At 38.9% G+C, this 27,241-nt stretch overlaps 1 protein-coding gene across 4 annotated transcripts; it reads right to left on the bottom strand.

Moving 5' to 3' along the window:
* Positions 1-27,119, bottom strand: zmym2 (zinc finger, MYM-type 2). Of its 4 annotated transcripts, none has more exons than XM_079881325.1 (23): positions 26,981-27,119; positions 18,820-19,660; positions 17,745-18,033; positions 17,411-17,576; positions 15,787-15,999; positions 13,939-14,086; positions 13,586-13,701; positions 13,298-13,420; positions 11,323-11,473; positions 10,931-11,103; positions 10,439-10,604; positions 10,321-10,352; positions 10,065-10,206; positions 9,847-9,974; positions 8,179-8,344; positions 6,035-6,175; positions 5,736-5,845; positions 5,371-5,551; positions 4,887-5,029; positions 3,706-3,820; positions 3,189-3,431; positions 2,947-3,082; positions 1-1,887 (listed from the first exon to the last, which is right to left on the bottom strand). In XM_079881325.1, the coding sequence occupies exons 2-23, from the start codon at positions 19,643-19,645 to the stop codon at positions 1,698-1,700; spliced, it is 4,098 nt and encodes a 1,365-aa protein (XP_079737451.1). In that variant the 5' UTR covers positions 19,646-19,660; positions 26,981-27,119; the 3' UTR covers positions 1-1,697. The 4 variants fall into 4 exon arrangements, with proteins under 4 accessions (XP_079737451.1, XP_079737454.1, XP_079737453.1 ...); XM_079881328.1 differs by having other exon boundaries at positions 10,065-10,194; XM_079881327.1 differs by lacking the exon at positions 26,981-27,119 and adding an exon at positions 26,858-26,930.
* Positions 27,120-27,241: the final 122 nt, after the last annotated feature.

Raw genomic sequence — 27,241 nt, 5'->3', positions numbered from 1 at the left:
AAGTATGAATTTCATTACAAAGCTAAAAGAAACCATAAAAAAATGGAAAACAGAACAACAGAAAAGCAGTCAACAAGTCTCAACACATATTGGTTTTTCAATAGCATGATGAACCTTGTGAAGCTTGAGAGAACTAGAGATGTAATTTAAGGTGGCTCCTTTGAAAATAAATAAACAGAATAACTTCTAGTTTAGATTTTAAGTATATTCCTATAGAAAGACAGTGTAAATTACCTTATTTTCTTTTGGCCACTACTGAGTGTTATGACTATATTAAAAAGTGACAAATAATAGTAATAAAGACTAAGCAAGCATGTACAAACTTGAATGATAGTGCAAAAGTTCTATGCATTAATCAAGCAGATTATTTCACATTTCCAATCACTTCAAGTAGAACACATTTCCTCAAGCTGAACGATTTGAGGTATCATTCATGTCCACTGCAAAAACGGTGTATGATGAGTTAAGTGTCAAAGTTTAATATTTCCAAAAACCCTATAACCCAAAACCCCTTGGCTTAGCAAGCACAAAACAAACACCTTTACTCCATCACTGAGGGTTACTCACTTCTACCCCTTCCAAGCCAACAGAAGAAAAAGGCTGAAAACAAAATGACAAAACTGAAAATTCACATTTCACAGTCCTGCTTAACAGTCTTAAGGGTCTAAAAGGTAAACCATAATGAGACCAAGAAATGAGCTTGTAATTTATTGGTAGAAAAGGTCAAGGAAAATAATCGTAAAAGCCATGAAAACAAACTCCACTGACTTTCACCGTATAAATAAATCACTTTTAATCTTGCATAAGCTAAGTGTTTTGTACGTAACTTTTAATTACTTTTGTGCACACGCACATCCTTCAAATTACTCAAGACTCCAGGAAGGGTACAGAGCAAACAACATGTCTCTGCTTATCTGTGTAATCAGCATATGCAGCAGATGAAATTCAAAGTCAAATTTCATACACTTGATTGTTCAGAGGAATAGTTTCACACTTAAAGGTTCAATACCAGTAACGTATTGGCTGTGCAGAACCAACTCCTATCCAATCCACTCCAAAACAACACGAGAAAGGGGAGGGAAAGAGGCACATTCACAAACACACTCATTCCACTCGCACAAAGAAGAGGTCCAGGGCTGCAGCAGGTTTTAATGCTATTATGGAAGGCCAGAGAATTTGCACACATGGCACAGCGTCCAACACACACACCCTGCCCTGCTATTACAAAATCTTGGACTCTCTTTAACAGATGTCAATCAACAGTAATAAATAAATTGAATCTTTAGAAGGCTTTGTTGGGCAGCAAGAAAAAAAAAAAACCTTTCCTTAGAGGACCAAAGTTCTTGTGTCTGTTGTCTGCTAACAGACTACATTTAGAAATATTTTTAGACCACAGTGGCCACACAAGTAATGCTACATGAACACAAGTTTCCAACAAATTGAAAGGAAGGGGGAAAAAATAAAGAAGAAAGCAGCATCCTGTAAGTCTCGTTTCTGGAGAAAACTCCTCAGGGTCTTTGGGAAGACTGATGTGAATCAGCATTATCCCACCAAAATCCATCCTGACATCATCTCTTAGCTGTATCGGGATCAGTGTGTTTAAAGGGAGAGTGACAGGGTGTGACATGGTAAGCAGCTCGTTGGTGATGCACAGGGTGTCACGACAGCATAGTAAGAAGTCTTCAGTGCATCGGCCTCTAGACTCCCTCCTCCTCCTCGTGCTGGTTGTCTCTATAGAGATCTCTGACCAGCAGCACTCGAGTCAGGAGCCTAGCCAGCACGCTATTCTCTAGAGGTGTCGAGCTGAACCACAGCGGACTGTCCGAGGAAGCAGAGACCTCTGGCTTCATGTAAAAAAAATCTGTCCTCTGTCTCACAGACTCTGGGCTGAGGGGAAAGAGAGGAGACCGGTTAAACAACAACAAAAACGGCAATCAGATCCCACACAGAACTAGAGATACAGCGATATTACAAATATGGCTGATATAACAATACAAAATATTTCCATGTTATGGGAGATAAACTGATATACATTTAAATAAAATGTACCCTAATATCAATAGTTTTAAATGCTACAAGTATTTTTTTAGGAATCACAGTAAGAAAAAAGGATATTCATTTTGAGATTTGCTTAAGATAACAGTGTAAAATTGAACTTAATTATCTCTTCTGCATATTTATATCTACACACCGGATCAAAGTTTTGGGGTTGGTAAGATTTATTTAAATGTTTTTGAAAAAAAGTCTCTTATTCACACCAAGGTTGTATTTATTTGATCACAAATACAGAATTTTGAAATATTACAATTTAAAATATTTATTTTTTAATTTTTTATTTATTCCTGTGATGGCAAAGCTGAATTTTCAGCATCATTATACGAGTTTCAATGTCACATGATCCTTCAGAAATCACTCTAATATGCTGATTTGCAGCTCAAGAAACATTTCTTATAAGTGTTGAAAACAGTTTTGCTGCTTCATTTTTTTTTTTTAAACAATTTTTTTCAAGATTCTTAAACGAATACAACGAAGTTCAAAGCAACAACATTTATTTGAAATAGAAAATGGTCACTTTTGATCCTTGCTGAATAAAAGTCTTAATTCAGTTTTTGTTTTGTCTGGCCTATACATCTTTTCAAACAGTTTTACATTAATACCACACCAACACAGGAATTCTGACTGCACAGCTGAATCACCGCAGGGTCTCTTTACAGACTATGATGTGTCCTCATATTACAAGTGTCAACACCGTATTTCAGAATGTGAACAGCAAATGTTATAATCACTGGACACTGCTTAGTTCAAAACAACTTGAACTAGCTAATCATGCTATTGGGTTGCCCTTTCCCACCGAAATAGAGCTGGTGCTCGGCCAAAGGATCTGCACACCTCTTTTAGATGAAGTTCTTCAATTGTATAACAAATAAACAGTTATGTGAGACTCACCACTTCGAAAGGTAAAGCTCATAGAGTCGGCACTCGTGTTTCTTAACAGGACAGTGAGCAGATCCTCCTGAACCACTGTCCGCCTCAAAGTTTGAGTCACAGTCATCTTTACGCCTCCTCTTACTTCCTGATTGCTCTATGGAAAAAAAGACATGTTTCTCATATATATATAAAAAGTAACTTTACATTAGATTTTAAATGCATTTAATTTTGCTATGGTATAGTGCTTCAGAGGAACACACCGTGCTGCTCCTGTGAGATGGAGGGGATGCGTATACAGACGGTGGTCTCATGGCTGTGCGGTTTGGAACTGCTAGGGCCGTAGACGTTTCCAAACGAGAGGCGTAAGTGCTGTTCAGTGGTGCGAAGACCAAAGTATTTGGTGTTGAGATAGAGGAGGGATCTCAGTAGGACGGAGGGTGTCTGCTCCCCGAGCTGACCGCTGCTCCACAGATACTGCTCTTCCACACGACCCCACCGAGAACCTCAAGACAAAACCACTCACACTTAACACTGGAACAACACTGATCATAACAGCTCATGCAAACTATGTTATTGTATTTCTAATCAGCAATAATATTACACAACATTCAAAATCAGGTTAAAGGAAAGACTCAATATACTGAGCGCTTCTTGTGTGTGAAATGTCCTCATAGTTGGATTGAGTCAACAGCACTTTTCAGAATGTGAACAGCAATAGTTATAATCATTGGACATTTCAAAATGACAGCCATATTAGAATGATATCTTCACACTTACCATCAGGAAGGACACTGGGTTGCCAGTCTTTGAGGAGCTTGTTCAGTTCTTCCCCAAACATGTGGTACTGTGGGTCACTAAAGAGGTCATCTGTCCTTCCCTTGTCCTGCAAATACTACAAAACACCCACAAAATGTGATAACAGAAACATGACAGCACATTGCAAGACAAATGCCTTTAATAAAAAGTGATTAGGTCAGTTTCCAATGAGCAGTGTCATGTGTCCTCATAGCAAAAGCATCAACATCATGTTTCTGGATGTGAACAGCAAATGATATAATCACTGGACACCACTTAACCCAGGAGTGCTCAAGCCTAGACCTAGTTTCCTGCAGAGTTTAAATTCAAACTTAACATAACTTAACTACTAACTTGACCACGGTCTCTTTATTTCTCCTTTTCAACTGATGGGAACTTTTGATTTTGAACTAGGAGTAGGACTTGTAATTTTATACAGGATTGTCTCATCACAAGATGGCTTTGAAGTTTGGGGGTCTCCACAGAAATTCACTTTAAAAAAAGGTCCACTTTTGTGTGTGTTTGTGACATAACCATGGATGTGTTATGTCACCCCTTCATATTTGTTTGCTTTATGCATAGTAAAAGACCTTTTATTGACAAATGATTTCACAAAGCAATTTTGATAGTCTTCCATTGATTTCTATGGGTGATTTTTGGAGATGGCAAATATCTGCTTATCAATATCCAACAATTTTAATATCAGGGAATCCTTACTTTGATCTAAAGACAAGAATGAATAAAAGTATAACCAAATTCAAGCATAATGACACTGGTATATCTGCAAAAAAATTGCAAAGGCTACAGTTGGAATTTTTATTTATTTAATTTATTTATTATTAATTAATTGTACACCCCTACTCTGGAGAAAAACCTGCATCTATATATTTTTATTTATGTATATTATTAATTTCCATAAGCACACATTGTAACGTTCATTTATATCAAATGTACAGGTTTACTGAAAATTTGATCCACTGCCCTTTTTAACAAGAGGCTCTGTTGTCTAATGCATCTAACACCACACCTGATTCAACTCACCAGCTCATTAGTAGAGACTGCAAGACTTGAATTGGGTGTTTGAGAAGCACTGGTCTAATGATCCTCTTTTACTGCTTTAATGCAACTAGCATGTGCAAGACTCAGGATGTGAACAGTCTCACCTTCTGGATGCTGAGACAGAGGTAAAGGAGGCTGTCTGGAGTATAGCGCTCCCCATTGGGACGACACACCTCTTTGACGAAGCAAGATAAAGACTGATTCAGCTCTGCTGGGCTCAGGGACAGGAGACTGCCTTTTAAACTAACTGCCCATGAGAAACAAAAAAGAATTACCTTGAGAAACATCAGTACAGCATAAAGAGACATTTTAAGGTTATCTTGAGGACTTTCTAAGACACTTGTTTTCACGAACATCGCAAGAGTGTGATTCTACAATCAATTCATATGTATCGAAAAAAGTGCCCTCATAACTCAAAGTGATCAACAAAATGGTTTCAGAATGTGAACAGCAGTGAAGTTATAATCATTGAGCACATTTAAACCAAACAAAAGTTTATGAAAATTTCCCTGGGACCAACTTGCATTACAATCTACAAATTAAGCATCAAACTGAAAGAACTAAGTACAGATCAATTATGATGAATACCTTCTTTCTGGCTCTCCTTTCCTTTGGATTGACTGGACGGTGAGGCTTCAGATGTTGCCCATCTCCTCCATGCGTTTAAGCCGTATCTGGAGCTCAAGGGGAAAGAGGTTTCTGCTGTTGAGGACTCTACTGTTGGTGACGAGGATAAAGACTCTTCCTCTACTGCCCGCCTCTTCTGACCCTGTAGCAAAAGTAGGTCAGAAACATTAGCATACACAGAGTTATTGTTCACAATCGGCCCCTGTGACTATGAGCCTCATATAAAACTTCAGCAATCACGACACATCAGCATGTGAACAGCAAATGGTTTTCTAATCACAGGACAGCACTGGATGTGATGTTATTGGGCTGGATGCGTTCATTACCCTCCTCCTGGTTCTGGGCCGAGGCGTCTTCTCTTTCTCCTCAGCCAGGACTGGAGGCAACGAGAAGAGCATGTCTGTATCTAGACGCTCAACCAGGACGGGTTCTGTCGCTGGAACAGACCAGAGCAACATGTCTTTACTACATACAATTTTGCGATTTGGAAACAGTGAAAACATATTCAGAGAGATTAACAGAAGAAAATACTTCAAGGTAGACATCACGATGGGTAAAAAGGGAAATGTTGACCCTCCAAACATTAAAAATATAATACAATCGTGTTCATTTGGTGGTACAGTACCAAGGGGCAGGTCCTTCTCCAGGTCCAAATCTGGCTCATACTTGTCATCTTCCTCCTCCTCTTCTGAGCTACCACTGCCATTTTCATGTTTTACACTTTCCATCTTCACTTCACTTCTACTGCTCTTTTCACATTTGATGCCTACAAAAAAAGTTTTTTTTTGGTTGATTCTACACAATTGGTTCAAGACGACACAATAGACATGCATTGTCATTTTAACAAGAAACACAGGTGCAGTGTGAATGGAGAGAAAAAACAGGTTTATAAAGAAGTAGGGATGCACCGAAATTTCAGCCAGCGAAAACTATCGGGCGGAAATGACATTTTCGTTTTTTAGCCAGAAGGCAGAAAACATGAGCCAAAAATATATGCCGCCCCGCCAATCAGTGTTCATTGTTCAGGTTTCACTCTCGCACAGCATTTTTTGTAACTTTGCGAGTGGCACCACTTCCAAAGATGCACAACTTCGAAGCGACTCTGTCAAGCAGGTAAGTCTGTACTGGCACCCAGTTTGCTCTGCTCTGTGTGCGCTCTCTGCTCAGTTGCTCATGGTCCAAGCAAATGCTCCACTCATGTACCGCTCACGCTCACCAGAAAAGCAAAGTCTGCTCAAATAACATGCTGACATGAAATCTCTGTAGTAGACTTCTTTCTGTTTGCAATAGCCCTATACTGTGCTGTAATAGCCGTGCTGGGCAACGCTGGTAAAATGACGCTACAATCTCGTTCACTGTTCGGCTCCCTGCTATCTGCTCACATGCTCTGATAATAGCTTTGTAGGACTATACTTTATTTTGATAATTGGTCAAAAAATAAATCTGTTAAATCTGATTCTGTTGCATAGAACTAAATGAAGAATATATTATTTAATATTGTTTTAATTAGGGATGTCAATTTTCACAAATTCCCATGATCGATTGTCATTTAAATTAACGATCAATTAATTGATTAATCGTTAGCCTTCATACTGCAATGTGCGTTTACTGCAGTGGCATATGTCAAACAGCACGACAGGGTCTGCAAATGCTGCTCAAAACACCATGTTCCTCACCAACTGAATGAGAAGGGTTTTTAATCTAAATAAAGGGCATGCGTGCTTGTCAGAATGTGTACGCTCTTCCTGGAACAACGAGCTGAAAACGGCAACTAAACCCAATGAATTATAATAAAATAGTGTTCACATGTTATTTAATATGACAGTCCCAATCATAGTTATTATTAGTCGTGCATTGCTGTTTGAGCTGCGCGCGCTGAATGAACACCGGTAAACTGGGGTGTTATTTAACTCAAAGAAATGCATCCTAAATGAGATAAATCAGACATATACAAAATAAACATAATATTATAAATTATATCTGCACAAAATGACACGAATGCACAAGTGAGCTTGATCTAAGTTACGTGCCATTCAGATTTCAGAATGACTCATGTTGTGGACGCGCTCTTCATGGAGCATCGCGATGAAACACTGCAACTAAACCCAAATAATTCAATTTTTTTTATTACAATATTGTTCTCTTTATAATGTTATGTAATATGACAGACCCAATCATAGTCAGTATTAGTTGTGCATGGCCGTTTGAGCTGCGCGCACTGAAGCTGATCACCACACGCTACAGCATTAATTCGTAACCAAATGCATCATAAAGGCCTACACAAAATAAACAATAGTACAACTTACATTTGCAAAAAACAAAAGGCTGCGAATGCACACGCAAACTTATAGTCATGATGAAGGTGTAAAACGGTCCCAAACATAACTCCGGCATGCTTGCTTTACATGTTTCACGGTTGAGCAGCACGCACGCGCATGAACCTGCTTAATCAACGATTGATACGTTTTATCGATTAAATGTATTATCGACAATTAATCGATTATTGATTAATCGTTAACATCCCTAGTTTTAATATATTTTTTTGTCCAATTTTGGTGAGTTACTTGTATTGGTGTGTTGACTAAATGTATTTATTCGGCCCAGAATTATGATTTCAGTATAAAGACGGGATTGTGGGATTGCTACTGGAGCAGAAGTGGTGAGGGTGTCAAAAAGCTGAGAAATGAGAATCTGTGTGAGGTAAAAGCAGTGACTTGCAGAATCTTGCTTCCATCTGTCAAAGGTGGATGGCTCCTAACAGGTACATACTTGAGCATTTTGGTTTCTCATCTTCTTCATGTGCAATCACTTCAGCCATCGCTATTAGATCAGCTTCAAGGGGGTCAGAGGGAACTTTGGCTTTGAGCTCATTGATGGTCTTCACAATCTGCTCAGCGTTCTGCAGCGTGGTTGGTAGAAACACTGGCACAGGCACCTGAAAGCACCAGAACGAGCCAGAGATCAATAAGGGTCATCTCCATGTAGTTGGAGGAATGTTGATAAGATATCTTTTAGACCATTCTTACGTTTTAATAAAATAGATAAAAAAAATAATAAAATGTGAATAAAATAAATTAATATATATCATTTTATATACTATAATAAAACATTTGTTTTATTAATTTAAATAAAATTAATAAATAAAAGAATATAAGCACAACAAAGCATTTTCACAAATGGACTTTGTCATCACACCTCAATTGACATTGTTCAGATGTTTTATTTCAAGACATTTGCCAGGTTTTTGTCCTTAAAATGCTCTTGTGTGTAGAACTAATTTCTAACACATCTCATTGGTATGCAGACTAATGTAGTTATTAGAGATGGAGATTCATTGATTAAGGCAGAAGCGTCTCTACCAATAGCAAAGCTGTAAGTTTAACTGCTTCAAGAACAGCAACATTACCACCTTGCTACCGAGAAACGTGTGTGCGAGTATGTGTCTACTGTATGTGCATGTATGGGAGAGAGAGCATTTCCCATAGGTAATATGTAATTTCATGGAAATGGTTGTCATTTCTATTAGAGATGCACCGATCGACTGGCCAGGGACAGGCCGATTTTCCACATGCTTGGCCCGTACCGGTCTCACGCCTTTCCGATTTCGATCCGGCCCGTTTTGTTACCAACGGCGCAGGCAATAACGTCACAGCCACACTCACAGCCACATGTAAACATGTCGTTGGCTTGGAAGTTCTTCACTATGAGTGAAGACGACACCAAGTTCGCAATTTGTAATACTTTTAAGACCAAAATAAGCCATGCTGCTGCTGTCATGTTATTCAAAAAACAAAAAGAAAATCACTCTCTGCTCTTGACTGAATAACTTTTGCAACTTTACTTGTAAGCATTAATCTGTTTTTAATTTTTATAATGAAGACTATCCAGTGTTATTTTACATTTGATTACTTCAATTTCTGTAGCTTTTCTTACCTGAATATAGTCTACTGTTCGACCCACCTGAAAAACTTAAAGCTGTGTTTATTTCACATCTGTCTTTATTCTATTGCATTTATTTGTGCTGTCTATTTGCAAATTGTTTATTACTGAATTATTACTTTTTGTGTTTTTTTTTTAATGAAAATAATTTTGAATTGAAGAAAAGTAGATTTTTGTTTGTATATGCTGCCAATTATTGTTCTCAGAAAGAAATCTGCACAAATCAGTATTGGCAGGTTACACAAAAAAATATATAATATATATAATATATATAATATATATATATATATATTTTTTTTTTTTTTTTTTAGATTTATTGTAAATAGACTTATTTTGATCAATGTCTTCGTGGGTTTTGCTTCTTTGGCTGTTGTAACTGAAATAATTTGGCGAAGGATACGGATCTGTAATGCGAACAAAAACTGCCTGAAATTTTTACTTTAGCTGTGCGTTTACTGAAAACAATATGCTGCTTTCATTCTGTGAGGAAACACTTACCGGTACAGGTATTGCAATAGGAGTGGGCGTGGCCTGAGCATAGAGGTTCATGGGTATTGGGATGTAAACGGGAACAGGGATTGGAACAGGAACATACTCCTTTCCTGAGCCCTCCAGGCCTGCCTCATCTGAGGGGAAGCAGAGACAGAAGCTCATAACCCTCGTTCTTTTCCAAAAAGTTTATGCATTTGTATCATCACAGAACAGAAGTTGCTCACCTGTCTGCAGCGGTTTGCTCTGCATGTGGGGTTTGCAGTAGGTGGCCTTGGTCATGGTGAGGGGCTTACAGAGCACAGCTTTATTCTTCACATCCTTCAGGACCCCTCCCCCCGCATACGATACAGGCCCCTGAGTAAACGACTGCAAGAGTCACAATCAGAACGGACTACAGTGAATCGAAACGACTACTCTATGTGCCAATCTGTAGTTTCTTGTGTTTAAGAATGATTCAGTCAAAACTGACAGCACCCTCACCATCTTAGACGCTTGGGTTGGTCCTCCAAACCCTGTAAATGGACCAAAGGATTTCTTTTTTAACACGACAGCATGATTTAAATGTGCATATTTCCAGATGTGGGGTTTTATATTGTACCTAAAGCTGTATTTTCCGGGCCTTTCTGTGTGGCCATGTCGGGCTCGTTCTGCTGGCAGTAGAAGCGCAGGAGACACTGCTGGTCACAGAAATGCTTCATCTCTGCACGCCACTGCACAGACTCTGTCAGGTTCCCCTGTACCTTACAGCAGTCGCAGCGCGCCGCCTAGTGGACACAACACAGAAATACATATTTCAAATTACTGCAGCACAGATTTGGGTCAAAGATTCTAACCTGTAATTTCCAACAGAATTTATTTAAAGTATGAAAGATCTCTGATATCAACAGTTTCCATAAATATGTAATACCTCATAATAGTCCTACATTTACTGAGTGTATTTTAATCTGGAAGCCTTTTTTTTTTTTTTTTTTTTTAAACGTCAGTTCAATGCAATATGTCAGTCCTGTACAAACCCGTGTTCAGTGAACAAGCAGAATTATCAGGGCTTGGTCACATGATCTTAAAGCCAGGAATGATCAAACCAGTGTACCTTGTAGTACCAGTCGTCAAAATTTTTAGCACACGTCTCGCTGCAGAAGTCCCTGCTGACTCCGTCTATCTGTTTGGTGACAGATTTCTTACACATCTGGGTGCAATGGTTGCAAGTGACACACTTCAGACCCAGACGCCTGGTGAAATCCTGCTTGAACAGTAACTTACAGCCTGCAGAAGGAATAAAAATACAGCCTGATATATCACACCCGTCATTATGAATACATTTAGTAAATAGTTTAAAATAATACATCAAATGCATTAGAACACTGTCCTCATATCTTAAAGATAAAATCACAGCATGTCATGATGTGAACAGCAGTAGATTTAATCACAGGACAATGTGCTGTTAAACGCGCCCAGATGTTTGACTGTAAACAGAATAATGACCTTCACTACAGAAGGGCCTCTTCACCCCCGAGAACTTCACAGTCTCATGCAGAGTCTTCTCTTCCTGACAGTACTCGCAGAACGTCACTATGCAGTGGAGCTTCTTGTAGTCATCACAACAGGCCTTACTGCAAAACTGATGGACTTTATCCTGCAAAGATCAGATATTCAGGCAAATAGTTTGGCCAAAAATCTAAATTATGCCATTATTTTCTTGCCCTCATGTCATTCCAAACTTGTATGTTGAACAACAAAATAAAAATTGTATGTTATTGGTTTTGATTTGGAGCATATCACAACCCTCTACAGACACTGAGATCGAGTCGCCATTGGATAGTACATTTTTATTTTACTCACCAGACTTTTCAAATGGAATGCAAGAACAATGCAAATGACAAAATTTAACAAATATATAAAAATATAAATTTCAAACACTATTAAAAGTCAAGTAAACAGTCTAATAACTGTTTAAGAACAAAATAAGAACAAAAATCAAACTACAAGCAATAGCACAAATAAACAATAGAACAAAGATTAAATAAGCAGTGCTATTCAGATTTTACAGGTAGATCTAACAGTAGTTAAATACATATTAGTTAGATTAGGCTACTTTATTCAATTTCTGTAACTAATCAAATGTAAAATAACACCACATAGTCATTAAATAAAGGTGAATCCTTAAAAGTTATTCAGTCAAGAGCATTGAGTGATTTTTTTGCAGTGAGTCTGTTGTTTGATTAACATTAAAAACAGACAGCAGAAATATTAGGCTGCTGTCACTTTAAGATCCAATAAATTGATACTGTACACATGCTTTTTCTCTCAACTGTTTACGTTCACTGAAGACATCCAATCGGGACAGTGACAGTTCTGTCAACGAGCCCTGCATGTGCTCGCTCTTTCTCTTGGTGTTCGTTGATGTTCCAAAACAAGTAGCGTAGCGAAATACAGTTTCTGTCGTGTTTTATTTGGCATTTTGTAAAATCCCATTGATTTCCGTTGGAGGACTCATTGCTCGTTGATATTACTGCGCTACCGGAAACGGAAAGGGGGCTGTTTACATTTGGTTGTAGTCTTTTAGGTCTTTTCGCTCGGTTCTCTGTCTCTCAGAAGGCTAGCGTGAGCAGACCAACGGAAGTTACGGAAGAGCGGGAGTTTATACGCGGTTGTGAGGTATCTGAAAAAATAGTTCCACTATAGAAAAGTAAACGGATTGAAATCATACATTGCGCCGATATATTTGTTTTTAATCATCAACGAACACCACTAACCACTCGGTGAGTTGAACAGTTTTGAAAACGAACGTTAAGGGTTGTTTTAAGGACATGTTTGTGCATGGCCATAGACTCCCATTCTAAAGCGGTCATGGGCAATTCTAAAATAGTCAAAGTCGAGACAGGAACCATTGTCAAAATTTCTTTGTCCACCACTCTTGTTCATCCAAAACAAACTACAAAATAGACTCAAAGTGTTAAATACCGGAATTATCCTTTAAGTGCGTGTGTGAGAGAAAGTGACAGAGGGCGCTCTCAGCCAAGCACCGGTGCATATAGCTCAGTGATATTATATACTAGACTTATTTTTTATTTTTTTCATTCACTCAATTCCAGGTGACTGTAATTGTACCATTTTCTAGCCATAGGCTAAAGATATTTTTAGTTGCCGTGAGTGAAATTTGGTCGCATGTGCAAGTGATTTACTCGCATTGTAGAGGGTTACATCACTAGACTGTGGTTTGTAACTTAGAAATAAAATAAACAAAATAAAATATAAATATCAACAATAATAAAATAAATAATAAAAACAGAAAGTAAATAATAACAGCAGTAAGAAAAATAACTCTGCTCCATAAAAAAATACCTGCATATGGGTTTGGAACAATGTGAATAATGGCAGAATATTAATTTTGAGGAGAAGAATTCCTTTAAAAGATTTAAATCTAACAAAATAATAGGCTAATTGAAAATGTTCTCACCTCCCACTCCAGAATCTCTGGCTTCAGGTTGAAGGAACCACGACAGTAATTGCATTTCAGCTGAATGTTCTCTGACGCTGAAGCAGGAAGTTGCCCATTGGCTGATGTTTGGATGGTGGCATTCTGCAGGGGGCATTTGGATAACAAAGCCACCAGTAGAACATCACTATTGTGTACTTAGAAATTGACATTCATAACATTTAATGAGGCATGTACTAGCTTGAGTTCTTCTACTCAGTGTTCTACAGAAATGCTAGATATAAAAAGCTAAAATGGCATCTGAAGTACCTGGAACTTGGTGACACATTGTGAACTGCAGAAGCTCAAAACCTTCCCTTCAGGCAGAGTTGCCTGATAGTGAGGTAATGCATTTCTCTTACAGAAGTGGCATGAGGGCTCAGAATCTACAAATATAAACAAGATCAAACATGAGCTGACATTTATAACAGATACTCAGTTCTTCCGACCTCAGATCTCTGACTCTGAATTTGTAGAAATCAAATTGCCCGGTGAGCATAAATGTGGTAAAAAATATATGGCCATTATATGTACTTCAGAACAAAACAAATGTAGGACGTTTAGCACTCATTGAGTGAGTCGCAATATCAGCTCTAGGTTTTGATTATCTAGATTCTACTCACTCTGTGCAGCAGCTGTGAATTTACTCTTGGTCATACAGGCTGTGGTGCAGTAAGACTCCATGGCTCCATTTGACCCGATACACTGAGTGGCATCAAATGATCTGCACATCACCTTACAGCCACTACACTGCACTATCTTCCCATGAGTCTGTGGAAAGAGAATAATTGAGAGTAATCACTAAAAACATCAGAAGTAGGGCTGCACAATTAATCAAAACAAAGCCTAAATAGCAAAATGGCTTGGTGTGATTATCAAATTACAAAGGCTCAGATTTATTTAAATATTAGGGCTGGGAGAAAAATCAAGTCACCTAGCTATCGCAATTGTTTTTTTTTTACGATCCTAATTTTTTTTTTATTATTCCAGAATCGATATTAATTCAAATTCAATTGCTTTATTTTTGTCCTTGCTTGTAGATGAGGTTGACAGAAGTTAGCCACTTTCATTCCAACAGAGGATGAAATGTGTCATTATCTATGAGTATTGAGTGACGTAATAACCCAAGTGGACGCGTTGAAGAGACGTGAGACTGAAAGCACTGAAAAGCCCTCGCGCTACTCATATGCTGAGAGAGAGATAAGACAATAGAGCTGCACGATTCATCTTTAAAAGACTGATCTCGATTCAAACACCCACGCGATCTTTCAATTCGTCTGTCTATTAAACTTTGACAAAATCATATCGCAACATTCAAAGCTGTGTTGGCGCTGCTGCTGACCCGGAGAGAGTTGTCATGAAACAGCTTCACAAACAGCCTTTTCAACCTCATAGTATCATTATTTCTGTGATGCAATAGTTAAAGTACGTGGATAAAAGTATAAAGTTCAAATATGAACACTGATGTCTACGATAGCGATCAAAATCAGCTTTTGATAGAAACGTGGTGCTTAAAATGACGCATTTATCGATTACATTGTTTCACCACTAAGTGGCGACAAGTGACTATTAAAAAATGTATTTGTTTTTGAATCATTTATTCAAGAGAATGTAGTGTTGTATGATGCTTCTGAAATAAAAGTCAGAAAGATGTGATGATTTGTTTTTGTAAATATGACTCATCTTATACATCATGTACAGTCTGTATAAGTGTATGATTTAACTTTTCCCGATGGTCTAGTGTTAAAAAATAAATAAATTGCAATATCGAATTGCAATACTTGTAGAATCACAATTCAAAAAAGAAATAAATAAACGCAATACATATTGTATCGGCATTCGGCACCCAAGTATCGTGATAGCATCGAATCGGGAAATAGGTGTATCGTCCCAGCCCTATTAAATATGCGTTGCGTGTTTCAGAGTGAAGCACAGCCGGTGTTCTTTTACATGCGTGCAGCACGATCAGGTGTTTTTAGTGTGTTAGAGTGGCTCGGTTCACAGCACATGCTGCTCCACACAAATTCATCTCTGCATCTGCTGAGTTTGAGTCACTTATATCATGCATTTGAGAATAAATTAGATAATGAAAACTTCTGGACAGCCATAAATGTTAGTATTGTAATTTTACAGTTGCACTGTAAAATAAATTATGTTTATATTATTATTTTTCTTAAATAATTGATTTTATTTTACAATGAAATATTATAATAGTAATATTTCATATTTTTATATTTTTGTTTAGTAATAATAATACTAATTATTAAAAACAAGCATAGCAAAACTTTTTTTTTTTTAAATCACAATTTCAAATCAGAAACAAATGTGCAATAAGATTTTCACAGAACTGTGGGATGTGGACCTTACAGTTTGACTTTGTACTGTCTCTTGATTTGAATGTCAATGAAAGACTGAGCTGAAAGGAATAGTGAATTTTTCAGGACTTTAAAACATCAAACTAAAACACTGACCTGTTTATAGTCCCTGATACAATTTTGACAGCAAAAGCGTTTCTGCTGACCATCGATGAGTAAAAAGTGGTTAGCTGTGGTACGATTTGGCAGGTAGTTCCCGCACTGTTCGCAGCAGTTCATAATGAGCCCGTTAGCCATTCGGTAGCGATTAAAGCACGCGTCACTGCAGATCTTGTGGGTCACGTTCTTGAAGCTCACCTCATGTCGAATCTGGAGAAGATACAAAAACATACATCAAAATGATGCATTGTATTTAATGATCATTCAACAGTTAGATTAATGTTATAAATCAACAAATAGACTACTGAATTGGTGTAATGGTCTTTTCTTGTCCCCAAGGTGATCGCTATGGATACACCACAAAATACAGTCAAGGATAGCAGTAACCATGGCTACAAGGCTGGAGGCTTCATAGTGCTCTAAAATTATATTCTACAATGCACAACAGTAAAAGGTGGGTGAAAATTACAGTACTTGGGTTTTCCATCCAGTTGCAATGAAACTGTATTATACACACAATGAATATGTGAGATGATTCTGACCATCCTTCCAAATTGGCAGCACTTTCAAAGGCAGTATTCCAGCGCTCTATTGCGAATGAAAATTATTTGGCCGCACAAGTTTAAATAGTCAAAATTCAAAAATTTCTGTACATAATACCATCAGAATAAAAACTCCCTAAAGCACATTGCATCACTTGCAGTGTATACAACCTTGCTGAATGTAATGGGAATAATCTAGCTCTAATGCGTCACATTATTCATCATTAATTAATAAATCTATGCCGATATCTATTATCGAAGCCTTTACCTTAGTATGATTCATTAATTCACCAGCATCACCCAGTTCACGATGGCTGCCTTTCAGCCATTATCACTGCTGCTTTTATTAGTTAGGCCTACTGAGTGAACATCATGTAACAAAAACTAATTAACGAACGAAGCTTTTTTAACTAGGATAAGGATTTGTAAATTACAGAATAGAGACATATTTATGACAAACTCTTTACGATTGTGGCTATGAAATGGAAGTAGCGTCAGACTTTTTCATCTGCTTTGTGACGTACATCCGAGAGTAAAAAATGCAGGGCAGGATTCTAGGAGTCAGTTGTTGATTGGATTTAGAGATGTGGGCATTGCACTCAAAAAAGAGGCAGATGAACGTGAGCTTGTAAGAGCGGGGTTTAAGCAAGACTAAATGATTGGAGTCATGTGAAGTCATATGTCACCGGAAGGCCCAGTTACGACATTTTAATTAAACACGGTCAAAACAATTATAAAAATTTAAACATGTACGGACGAATTGTTCACAATAAAATCTATAACATGCGTTTAGAAAATCGTTAGAATGAATTTATTTCATGCAACTTTCATGACCATTATTTCATAAGACTTAACATATACATTAAAATAGTTTGATTCTAGAGTTTGATTCATACATTTCGCTTGAAAAATGTGGGGGTCAGTACGATTTTATGTTTTTGAAAGAAGACTGAAGATTTTAAATTCATAAAATGAATTTATTTGATTATCAATGCTGAAAATGGTCATGCTGCTTAATATTTTTGTGGAAGCATTATTCAATCCAAATCAAATGTATAGCAGAATGTAAATGGTCTGACCTCAGTGAGCTTTCCACAAACGGTGCACTTCGTTTTGAGCTGGTTCTTCTGAGGATTCTGTTTGTTTTCATAAGCTGCCAGGCAGCCTGTGCTACAGAACTCCTGAAATGATTCACTGGAGTCCACCTGGGCCACTATGGTGCCTCCTTTCATATTGGTAATGTCTCTGATTTGGAGAAAAAGAAGCACAAAAGAGAGAATGACACACTAAACAAAAAACAATCAAACCAATGTACTTCTATAAAAAGCAAGAGTGGTTAAGTGTCGTTTTAATCTACGGTTAACACTTTCAGAAATAAGTTCACTCTCTGAAACTCATTTTAAAAAGTCGTACTTCTTGCACATGGTGCAGCTCTTCTTGGGAGTGGGCTTATGGGAGAAGGCAGACAGGCAGGTTGTCGAGCAGAACAGGTGGGACGATCCTTTGCGCTGGTACGCAGTCTGGCCTTTCTTCAAAGGCTTCTTACAGTTGGCGCATGTGACTTTCATGGTGCGCTGTGGCTGCTGGGATCCTGAGGAGGACTGGCAGGGAGGTTTGGGCAGAGGAGCTGCAGGAGACGGTGAGTCCACTCCAGGCTGCTTCTGGTTACGGGGAAAAGAGGCCGACTGGGAGATCCATGAATCTGAAGGAGAACAAAAAAAGATTCAGCCTCATATACATCATGACAGTCCCTGTTAAGAAATCTGCAAACCTTCTGGTTTTTGAATACTGGAAACAAACAAAAAAAATACTACCTTAAACTACTGTAAAATATGCACATGAATGGATCAAGTGATCATCAAAGTTTATTAAGATCAATAGAGCATCTCTTAAAGTCCTTATTCACCTGATATATTTTCTAAATTCATGTTACAAATTATCTGTGCAAGCATTTAATTTTTTTTTTTAAATGTTCTGACCTCGTAATATTTAATCAAATCATTACTAGACCATCTGGTGAAAACAACAGACTTATTTCTGGTGACATATGCCAGACTTCTACAATCATATAGTCCTCTTAAACTCCACCCCTGCAAGCTCAGGTTCATCTACATAAACTTTTGAGAACAACACCCACATCTTAAAATCCAATCAACAATCAATGCATTGAACCACCCTGCATTTTTTGTTTTTTGACAATCCGCTTCGCTCAAATAAAGAAGAAATTATCTGTCACTACTTCCATTTCATTGCAACAAATATATATAGCCTATATATAAATATCTGTCAGTGTGCCATCTTTCCTAGTGGTATAAACATCTTTGCACAACATGCATTACGGATAATGGCGCATTGCCTTTGGAAATTGAAACCTCTAATACAGATATGGTATTGTTTTTTTAGTACTAGAGAAACAAGTCAATGCAAGCCTAATGCACATCATGTTCTGTGTAAAGGATGACACAGCAGTTACATGTGGATGAATTACCAGATCTCTGGTGTGTCCCCGTTTCTCCATTCTGCACAGGCTGGCTTGCAGCGCTAATGCGTCCTGGGTTGAATGTGGGTGACGGTCTGCCGGCTGTACCCTGGTTCTGCTGGGCCTCTGGGTTCAAGCTGAATGCACTGCTGATCTGCAGCCCATTCTCGGCCCCCTCCAAATCCTCCAACCGGCCTGCCACTGGACCGCCCTCGCCTTTCAGCGACGTCACATTCGTGATCATGAGGTTTATATCCTCTATGCCGGTTGCTGTTGACGTTGCCATTGCAACCGCAGAAGAGTCCATTCCCAGTGTGGTAACGCTAGCGATTTTGATTTCAGAGTCAGGCTCTGTGCTGCTCAGGGCATCCTTAGCCTCAGAGGGTGGCGAGGAGGAAGAGGCGGCACCCTTGAGCTCAGAATCCTCCTCATCGTCGATAACGATTGGCTCACTCTGGCTTTTGGCCGTGGTTGATGCGGTTGTGCCGGCGGTAGCTGCAGAGGAGGGAGGATTGGGCGCCTTGGATGAAGCTGTTGCCGTGGTAGCCGACTCTGCACAGTCATTGGCAGCAGCAAGGGTCTCAACAGGTGTGGGGCTGAGGGGCTGTACTCTCCCCTGAGACTGAGCAGGAGGCCCCTCTACCAATACTACATCATCATCATTGTCTTCTGAGGCCTTGGGCAGGTCTGGTGCTGTCTGTGACTCTACTGCAGATGGAGTCTGCTCTGTTCTGGGAGTTTTCACATGACCCTCCTCTTCCTCCTCCTCCTCCCCCTCCCCTGTGACTGTACATGCCTCCTCAACATCTGCCCTGGCTTCCAAATCTCCATCCATTGCTTAGGCAACCACCTGTAGACACAAACACAATGAGCTGAACAATTACCTGAGGAAGCAAAAAAGCCACGTGAATATTATGAGTATAAAATTAGCTTGTTGATCAATAATCCTTGAATTGCAGAAAGATAAATTGACTAACAAAATAAGACCAATCTGACTACAACCTGTCAAAATTGAACAAATTAGATCAGCATAATGTTAATAATAACAGATGTCAATGTGATTAAGAATTTACCAAGGGATTAAAAAAAATCTAATTACAACAAGGGGGTTTTTGGGAAGAAAAAAAAAACTGTTACAAACTTAAATTATGAAATGCAAGAAATTGAAAATGATTTGAAATCACCAAGTATCCATGATAACATTATCAAGAAACAGTCATCACTAAGCAACCACATTTATTCACTCAAGCAAAAGGCTAATAAATGTGGAGAAACTCTTGCATCATCAACATGTGACCCATTTAGACTTATTACAGGGGCTCAACACACACCATTTACCTATAATGTGTTTTCTCTCACAATGAAGTCATGTGATGTGTTAAAGTACAGTTAAAAACAATCTTTTTGCTCTCTCTGTAAAATCTCTGTTAATAAAAAAATTAGACTGCAACAGTTTAGCCTCAAAACCACGTGCAACAAAAATCAGTGCAACACAACTTTACAACGGATGGATTGTCATAGCAGACACAGATTTCCAAAAGGCAAAGACTTTGGTTGAACTTCAATACATCTGGACTGCAATGCAGAGCTTGTAGTCTGTCTTGGTCCATTCCTAGGCTTTGACACCGAATGCCCCATTTCAGCTGAGATCTTATGTTGATGCAATACCGGTGTTACGGTTTATCTGGTGACCGTGTTAACTGGTGACCAACTTCCTGTTCAGGTCATCCGCTGCAGATTCGTCGATTCTGAAAGCACGAACTGACGCGATATTAAGCTGCCAAATAAACGCAGACTTGCTCGTTACATGCCTTTCGTATTCTTGTAAAGATGACAAAGTATTGCTATGATCAAAAAAAGAAAAAGGAAAAAAAAGTCATCTTTCCACGGGTTTCGAACGCGCTCAGAAAAGAGATCGCTCCGTAAGAACACCGTGATAAACATGTTGAGCTATCTCACTAAACTACCCGTTACTTGCAGAACGTTGGACTCAATTCACGATTTCATTCTCGGCGTGACTTTATGCAGCTGTCCGAATCAAAACCAAACAATGTACCCGTGTTAACTTGTGACCTCTGTGTGTTTCCTATTACAAAAACTCACCATGGCGTTATTTTAGAAAATGTATACTACATGGTTTATGATTTCAAAGCACATTACATGGACTCTGTAGTCAGACAATGGTACATAATTGTGGCTACTACAGTTGTATAACAACTGCTATGGTTAAACTGGTTATTAATGAAAACATGGTTCTGTGTCGTCAGATACTAGCTCTGATGTCTCAGGTGATGAATATAATAACGTTATTTACATGTTGCTTTCGACGTTATTTTAGCCTAAAATTAATTTAGAAACATATGTGACTTCATTTACTTTGTCGTTGTAATACTGAATGAAATGTAAACGTCACATAGTCGCAATTATTCTTATACACATTAACTAACTTATCACTTGCGTTCAATAGCTCTATATAAACAATATAAACTTTGTGCTGTAGTCGAAACGTTTCACATACATGCTACTGTGTGAACGTTTTACCTTGTGACTTACGTTCAGTAGGCAATATATCAATTATATATATATAAAAAAAAATAAATAAAAAAAAGAATAATTTATATATATATTTGGGAATTGGGAATATATTGCACAAAAGCAGTCGATATAGCCTAATGAGGGACCGGTTTGATCATATGAAAATACAATACAATACAACATCTGCTTGATGCGGGATTGGAATTATGTAATTGTACAGTTGCAAATAATTAACTTGATTCTCCAGCAACAACGTTGCTAATGCTACTTTAGGCTAAATTATGAATACGGTTTGATTATATGATTAGAAAAATCACACTGTCACAAGTAAGGAATCCCATTCACATAGCTAAACACTGGTATTGCATAGCGACGCCCCGTAGCCTAGTATAACACCATATGTTGTGATCCAGTGGTTTACTGGCACACATTCTTACATTGGCAGGCTTCCCACATACATTTGTTTTACCAATTGTAAAAAAAAAATAATAAAATACAGGAAAAAAACTATCCAGGAGAACCCTTGAAGTGTAGCCCATTTAAAGAGAAACATTTAAAGAACACCAAAAACACTACTAGGCTACGAATAGTCATCATTTGTAAACTGACACAAATGTGAAATGGGTCATTTTGCCCATGCAACCTCTTAGCCAAAATGTTTACATATGAACACCTCCGATGCAAAAGCCTCTAAAAGCCACCTATGTCAAAAATTAGATAATAATTTTGAGTGAATGCTCTCCGCACATAGTATACGTTTATCAAATGCTTTCACTTCAAACTCACTATATCCCAGCCTCAGCCCTACTGAGGCTACTTAGGTAGAAACCTATACATTGGAGCCTGATAAAAATGTTAACATTAAAGAAAAACGTTAGACGGACTTAGAGGCTTCATATAGGTAATGGTCACATTTACCAACATTTTCAGTCAATGCTCCACAAAATGTGTCTCTACAAAATACAATGGGTTTGTACAAGGTAAATAATTTTAAAGGGTTGCATGGTGAAAAACTCCCACGAGATGTGTCACTTACTCACAATTATTAGACATTTTTCATGGCCTTTAATGTTGTTTTTAATGGGCTTTATAACATACAATTGGAACCCTTACAGTGTAAAATATTTGCATTCTACATGTAGTATTGGATACATACTAACATGTAAGAACACCCTTGACAATGTACCGCTACATCACAACATATAGACTTACTGGTTATTATGGGGCGTCCTTCCTTATATACATTACCACTGTTTCATTACTGTCCAGTGTGTCTTTTTTGTAAATGTATGATCAAACCATATGATCCTTTAATCTAGTCATTTACAAGTGCTACCACCCTTAACACAGTTAATGTTGTTTTGACCGAAAATTCAGTGAATTAACAAGTTTCTAAAATGCTACAATTGTGTTTTCACACAATTACAAATGCTTAAACACAGCATGTCAGAAATTAATACATATGTTCAAGACTGTAAATATAGTATAAAGCCTCTACTTCAGCTACAACAGTAGCTCAGAAGTACTGAAAAAAATATGCTTAAAATATTGTATTATTATACTAACTAAGGGGGCACCATCAACACCCATATGGGCCCTATCAACACTCCGACACCCCCAAAAAGCAGGTTCGGACTGTACATTCAGGTAATGACTCATTCACTTTTAGATAGTATGTTGTAAAGCTGCACACATTAAATAGTCAACAAACAATTTAGAGAGGCTTAAAGGGACACTTCACCCATTTGCATTAAGCTTTGCATTGTTAGAAACCCAGTCATACTATTGAATGGTCATGCAACACTCTCTCATTTTCCCCTGAGACGGGAGAAATCTGTTATTTACCTCTTACACTTCCTCCTACAATGACGCAAAAATCTTCATTTTGCGTCATTGTCGGAGGAAGTGTAAGAGGGGGGGATTTCTGTTGAGACTACAAGCACTAGTTCCTCATCTTTCCCAGGGTGGGGCGCGCTCACGCTACAGACCTATTACAGATCAGTGGGTGGGACTTTACTCTCTGAAACTGAAAGCAATATCCTCCATCTTGTTTGAAGCTAAGCTAACAGGCGCTGTGGAGACAGATGTAAAGTTATGACAATAGCGGAGGAGAGTGCTCAATATGATATAGAAGAAGAGGATTTCGGAAGTCTGATGCTTGAATCAGGTGTTTGTGGCTACCTTTACAAGCCGCATTATAGCGAAGAGCAGCCGAGGCAGAAGACCTGCCTGCCGCGGACGAGGAGCCCGGACTGGCTCGAGTTAGGGCGGACCGGTGGCGCCGGTGATCTCACAATGCAGCTACGAACCGCTACGAACACAGAGATAGAGTCTGTCTGCGGCAAAGAATTTCAACGATGACAATTTCTCCTGGACGAAATCTCTGAATCAGACGAGGACACGGACGTTTGTGTTGAGAACTATCCTAGTTTCGCACCGCATATGTTCTGACTGAACATCCAGGTACCATGCAATAATTCACCTTTTCGAAAGAAATACAAACGAGGAGTAATGCACTATATGAGTTCGCCAACTAACTAGACATTTTGTGTGAATGTGAAATGAATTTCAAGCTCTGGTAGTAGCTAGCCTTGTAGACGGAAGAGTGATTTCTCTTATAGGCAGATATGCGCTTTCTGGATTAGTGGGAGTGGCTTGCGGAGCTGTGCAATGTGGTGCATTGTGGGAGTTGTTGTCTTTCATACAAATGCGTTCTGAAGTTATTTTTTGTCTTTTCTCGGTCACGAAGGCACCAAATTCAAAAATTATTTTACATTTCGACGACATATATGACCCACTTTAAATAAAAAACAATGTTCAAATGGGTGAAATGACCCTTTAAAGTAAAGGGGGAAAAGAAAGGGGGAAAAAACAACAACTGGATTTCGTATTGTCTGCAGGTAGAAGTGAAACATGACAAATAATGCAGTTTTCATAATGCCATCAATTGTTTTTTATTTCGACACACATTGCGCTTTAATTGAGTAGCCTATATGGTCATGATCAATTGGAAACTTGTGTTTTGACAGACTGATTCCATTTTGAGTCTGGGTTTGCTTTATTTTGATAGTTAGCTTATATAATAGTTTTTTTCCCCCTTTATTTAACAAAATAAATAATTGTTGTTTTGGCGGGAAAAAATAAGATTGTGCTAAATGTAATGCAGGTGTGTTCGTGTAAAGAAACAAAAGTAGGCTGTTTGACCTAAATGGAGTGTATAAGAAAAGGTACTTTAATTAATAAACGCTTGTTATCAATTATACAAAAAAATTAATTGTTTACTTACAATAATAACAAGTAGCCTAGAATAAGTAGTAGTGACCTGAGAATAAACTTGACATTCCAAAAAATCACATGGCATAGCTGACAAGTTAACTCACCTTTACAATGTAATCTTTATAAGCATCTACAATGTGACGTTTAGGCTACATTTCATTCAGTATTACAACGACAAAGTAAATGAAGTCACATATGTTTCTAAATTAATTTTAGGCTAAAATAACGTCGAAAGCAACATGTAAATAACGTTATTATATTCATCACCTGAGACATCAGAGCTAGTATCTGACGACACAGAACCATGTTTTCATTAATAACCAGTTTAACCATAGCAGTTGTTATACAACTGTAGTAGCCACAATTATGTACCATTGTCTGACTACAGAGTCCATGTAATGTGCTTTGAAATCATAAACCATGTAGTATACATTTTCTAAAATAACGCCATGGTGAGTTTTTGTAATAGGAAACACACAGAGGTCACAAGTTAACACGGGTACATTGTTTGGTTTTGATTCGGACAGCTGCATAAAGTCACGCCGAGAATGAAATCGTGAATTGAGTCCAACGTTCTGCAAGTAACGGGTAGTTTAGTGAGATAGCTCAACATGTTTATCACGGTGTTCTTACGGAGCGATCTCTTTTCTGAGCGCGTTCGAAACCCGTGGAAAGATGACTTTTTTTTCCTTTTTCTTTTTTTGATCATAGCAATACTTTGTCATCTTTACAAGAACACGAAAGGCATGTAACGAGCAAGTCTGCGTTTATTTGGCAGCTTAATATCGCGTCAGTTCGTGCTTTCAGAATCGACGAATCTGCAGCGGATGACCTGAACAGGAAGTTGGTCACCAGTTAACACGGTCACCAGATAAACCGTAACACCGGCACAGACTCCGTGTGAAGGCAACGCCAAACAGCAAATACAAAAACACTGCTCAAATAGATGTGACACAAACATGTTAACATTTTGAATCTGTGGGCTTTCCTTGCAGGGTGATGATGCCATGATCAGGATGCTGGAGAGAGGAAAGTACATGCAGCGTTACTGATCCACCTCTCAGACGTGATATAATCACATGCATATGCGCCATGCGCGTGCCAAGTCTGCATTCTGAGCAACAACGCAAATGTTTTCCGAAGGTCCCCACTAAAATGCATCGCAGTTTCATGGCCCCATAAAGCTGCACTTCTCGAGCACCACTAGTGTCAATTAGCAACATAATGAAGTCATTTGGGGGCAATTCCTACCATTCACCCCTGGGCCGTGCCCTTGACTCCGGACCCTTCGTATCCACACACACGCGCACGCACACGCACACACCCGACCGCGATCCGCGCGCTGTCAAGGCAACCGGATGACGACGTCAACACGCGGTGCTTCAAAGGCTACATTATTTTCTGGAAACTCAAGGGCCAACTGGTCTGCAAACTTGCTACGCGAGACCCCCAAGGCGGGAGGAGCCTCCCAATCTACCCCAACTGCCCCTCTTCACACAAAATCCCCGACCCATGTGTCGACTCCCACCCCTGGCCTCTCTGGCGCAGGCAGCCATTGGATTAGCGGCGAACTGGAGGGAGGAGAGCCTCCGAGACTGCGCCATTGTTATTGTAGAGAAACAAATTACTCAGAAGTAGTTATCGGAGAATAATACCCGCGACAAAATTGGAGGGAAACTGAATGCAAACATCATGTATCCGAATATATGCATAACGGCACTCTAAAAGGTTTAATGCTATGACTCTTGCTATGAACACACTTCTAACACATCAATTTAGAAAATACGTCTGCTTTTGGCTATACTTATAATCCCCTTTGGGAGTTCTACGAGGATTAATATTTCTTGCCGATATTAGACTTGAGTGAAGGTTTAATTGAAGTTACCCGTTTACCCCTGGCAATCAAAAGGCAATACATGTGGTGCCCTGTGGGGGCGCTGCACAGTTAAGAAACATCAACTATAACGCCAATAGGTGACAAGCCACACATATTTTACTCAATATTCCAAGATTGCAATTTAACTAGGGTCTAAAAAGCACATCTACCAATTAGCTACTAAAACAAGAGCTATTTACAAATTGGCGAATCATCTTGCCCCCTTCAGTCAGCGGGTAGCACTGCTTCATGTCCGCCATTAGAGAGCGAGCGAAACAATGCGCGAGAGCATAGGCAATAGCACCCTGCCACGGCGGAGGGGGGAAATCTCAGGCGGGGTAAAATTGCACGTTAAATTACCCTCGCGTACAAACACAGGTGACCCCGATAGTTTCCTTGGCTCGAGCTCCGCGGCGGACATAGTTGTAAAAACTTTGGCCAATTACGCACAGTTCAGCATCAAAACGCCAGAGAAATTCTTACCGGAGTAGAGCTGGAGATGATAGAGCGCCACTTTTGTGCCTTGACATAAATCCTGGCGCGCATGCGTGAAAACGTAGCGACGTTCCAGGCGCGTGGGAGGAGAATACTGCCAGCGCGAGCTCTTCGCGCTACTCTCACTGGATCGTGCGCGCGCTGGTTATGGGAAGTCCGATTTTTTTATGGGAATCGGTTCTTTTGAACAGTTCCTTTCTAAAAACACGATTCCGTGATTCTTTTACGCCATGACGTAATAACGCCACC

Source organism: Squalius cephalus, assembly GCF_949319135.1.
Source record: "Squalius cephalus genome assembly, chromosome: 9".
Classification (NCBI taxonomy): domain Eukaryota; kingdom Metazoa; phylum Chordata; class Actinopteri; order Cypriniformes; family Leuciscidae; genus Squalius; species Squalius cephalus.
This window is presented reverse-complemented; position numbering and strand designations above follow the sequence as displayed.

Bases quoted from the DNA above. Each gene is read 5' to 3' on its own strand.
- zmym2 (XM_079881325.1), bottom strand. From the start codon at position 19,645: ATGGATGGAGATTTGGAAGCCAGGGCAGATGTTGAGGAGGCATGTACA. The intron at 10,207-10,320 runs GTGAGGGTGCTG...TGACTCTTGCAG, and splicing joins CAACCCAAGCGTCTAAGATG to TCGTTTACTCAGGGGCCTGT. The intron at 5,846-6,034 runs GTACTGTACCAC...GGTCTGTTCCAG, and splicing joins GGAGAAGGACCTGCCCCTTG to CGACAGAACCCGTCCTGGTT.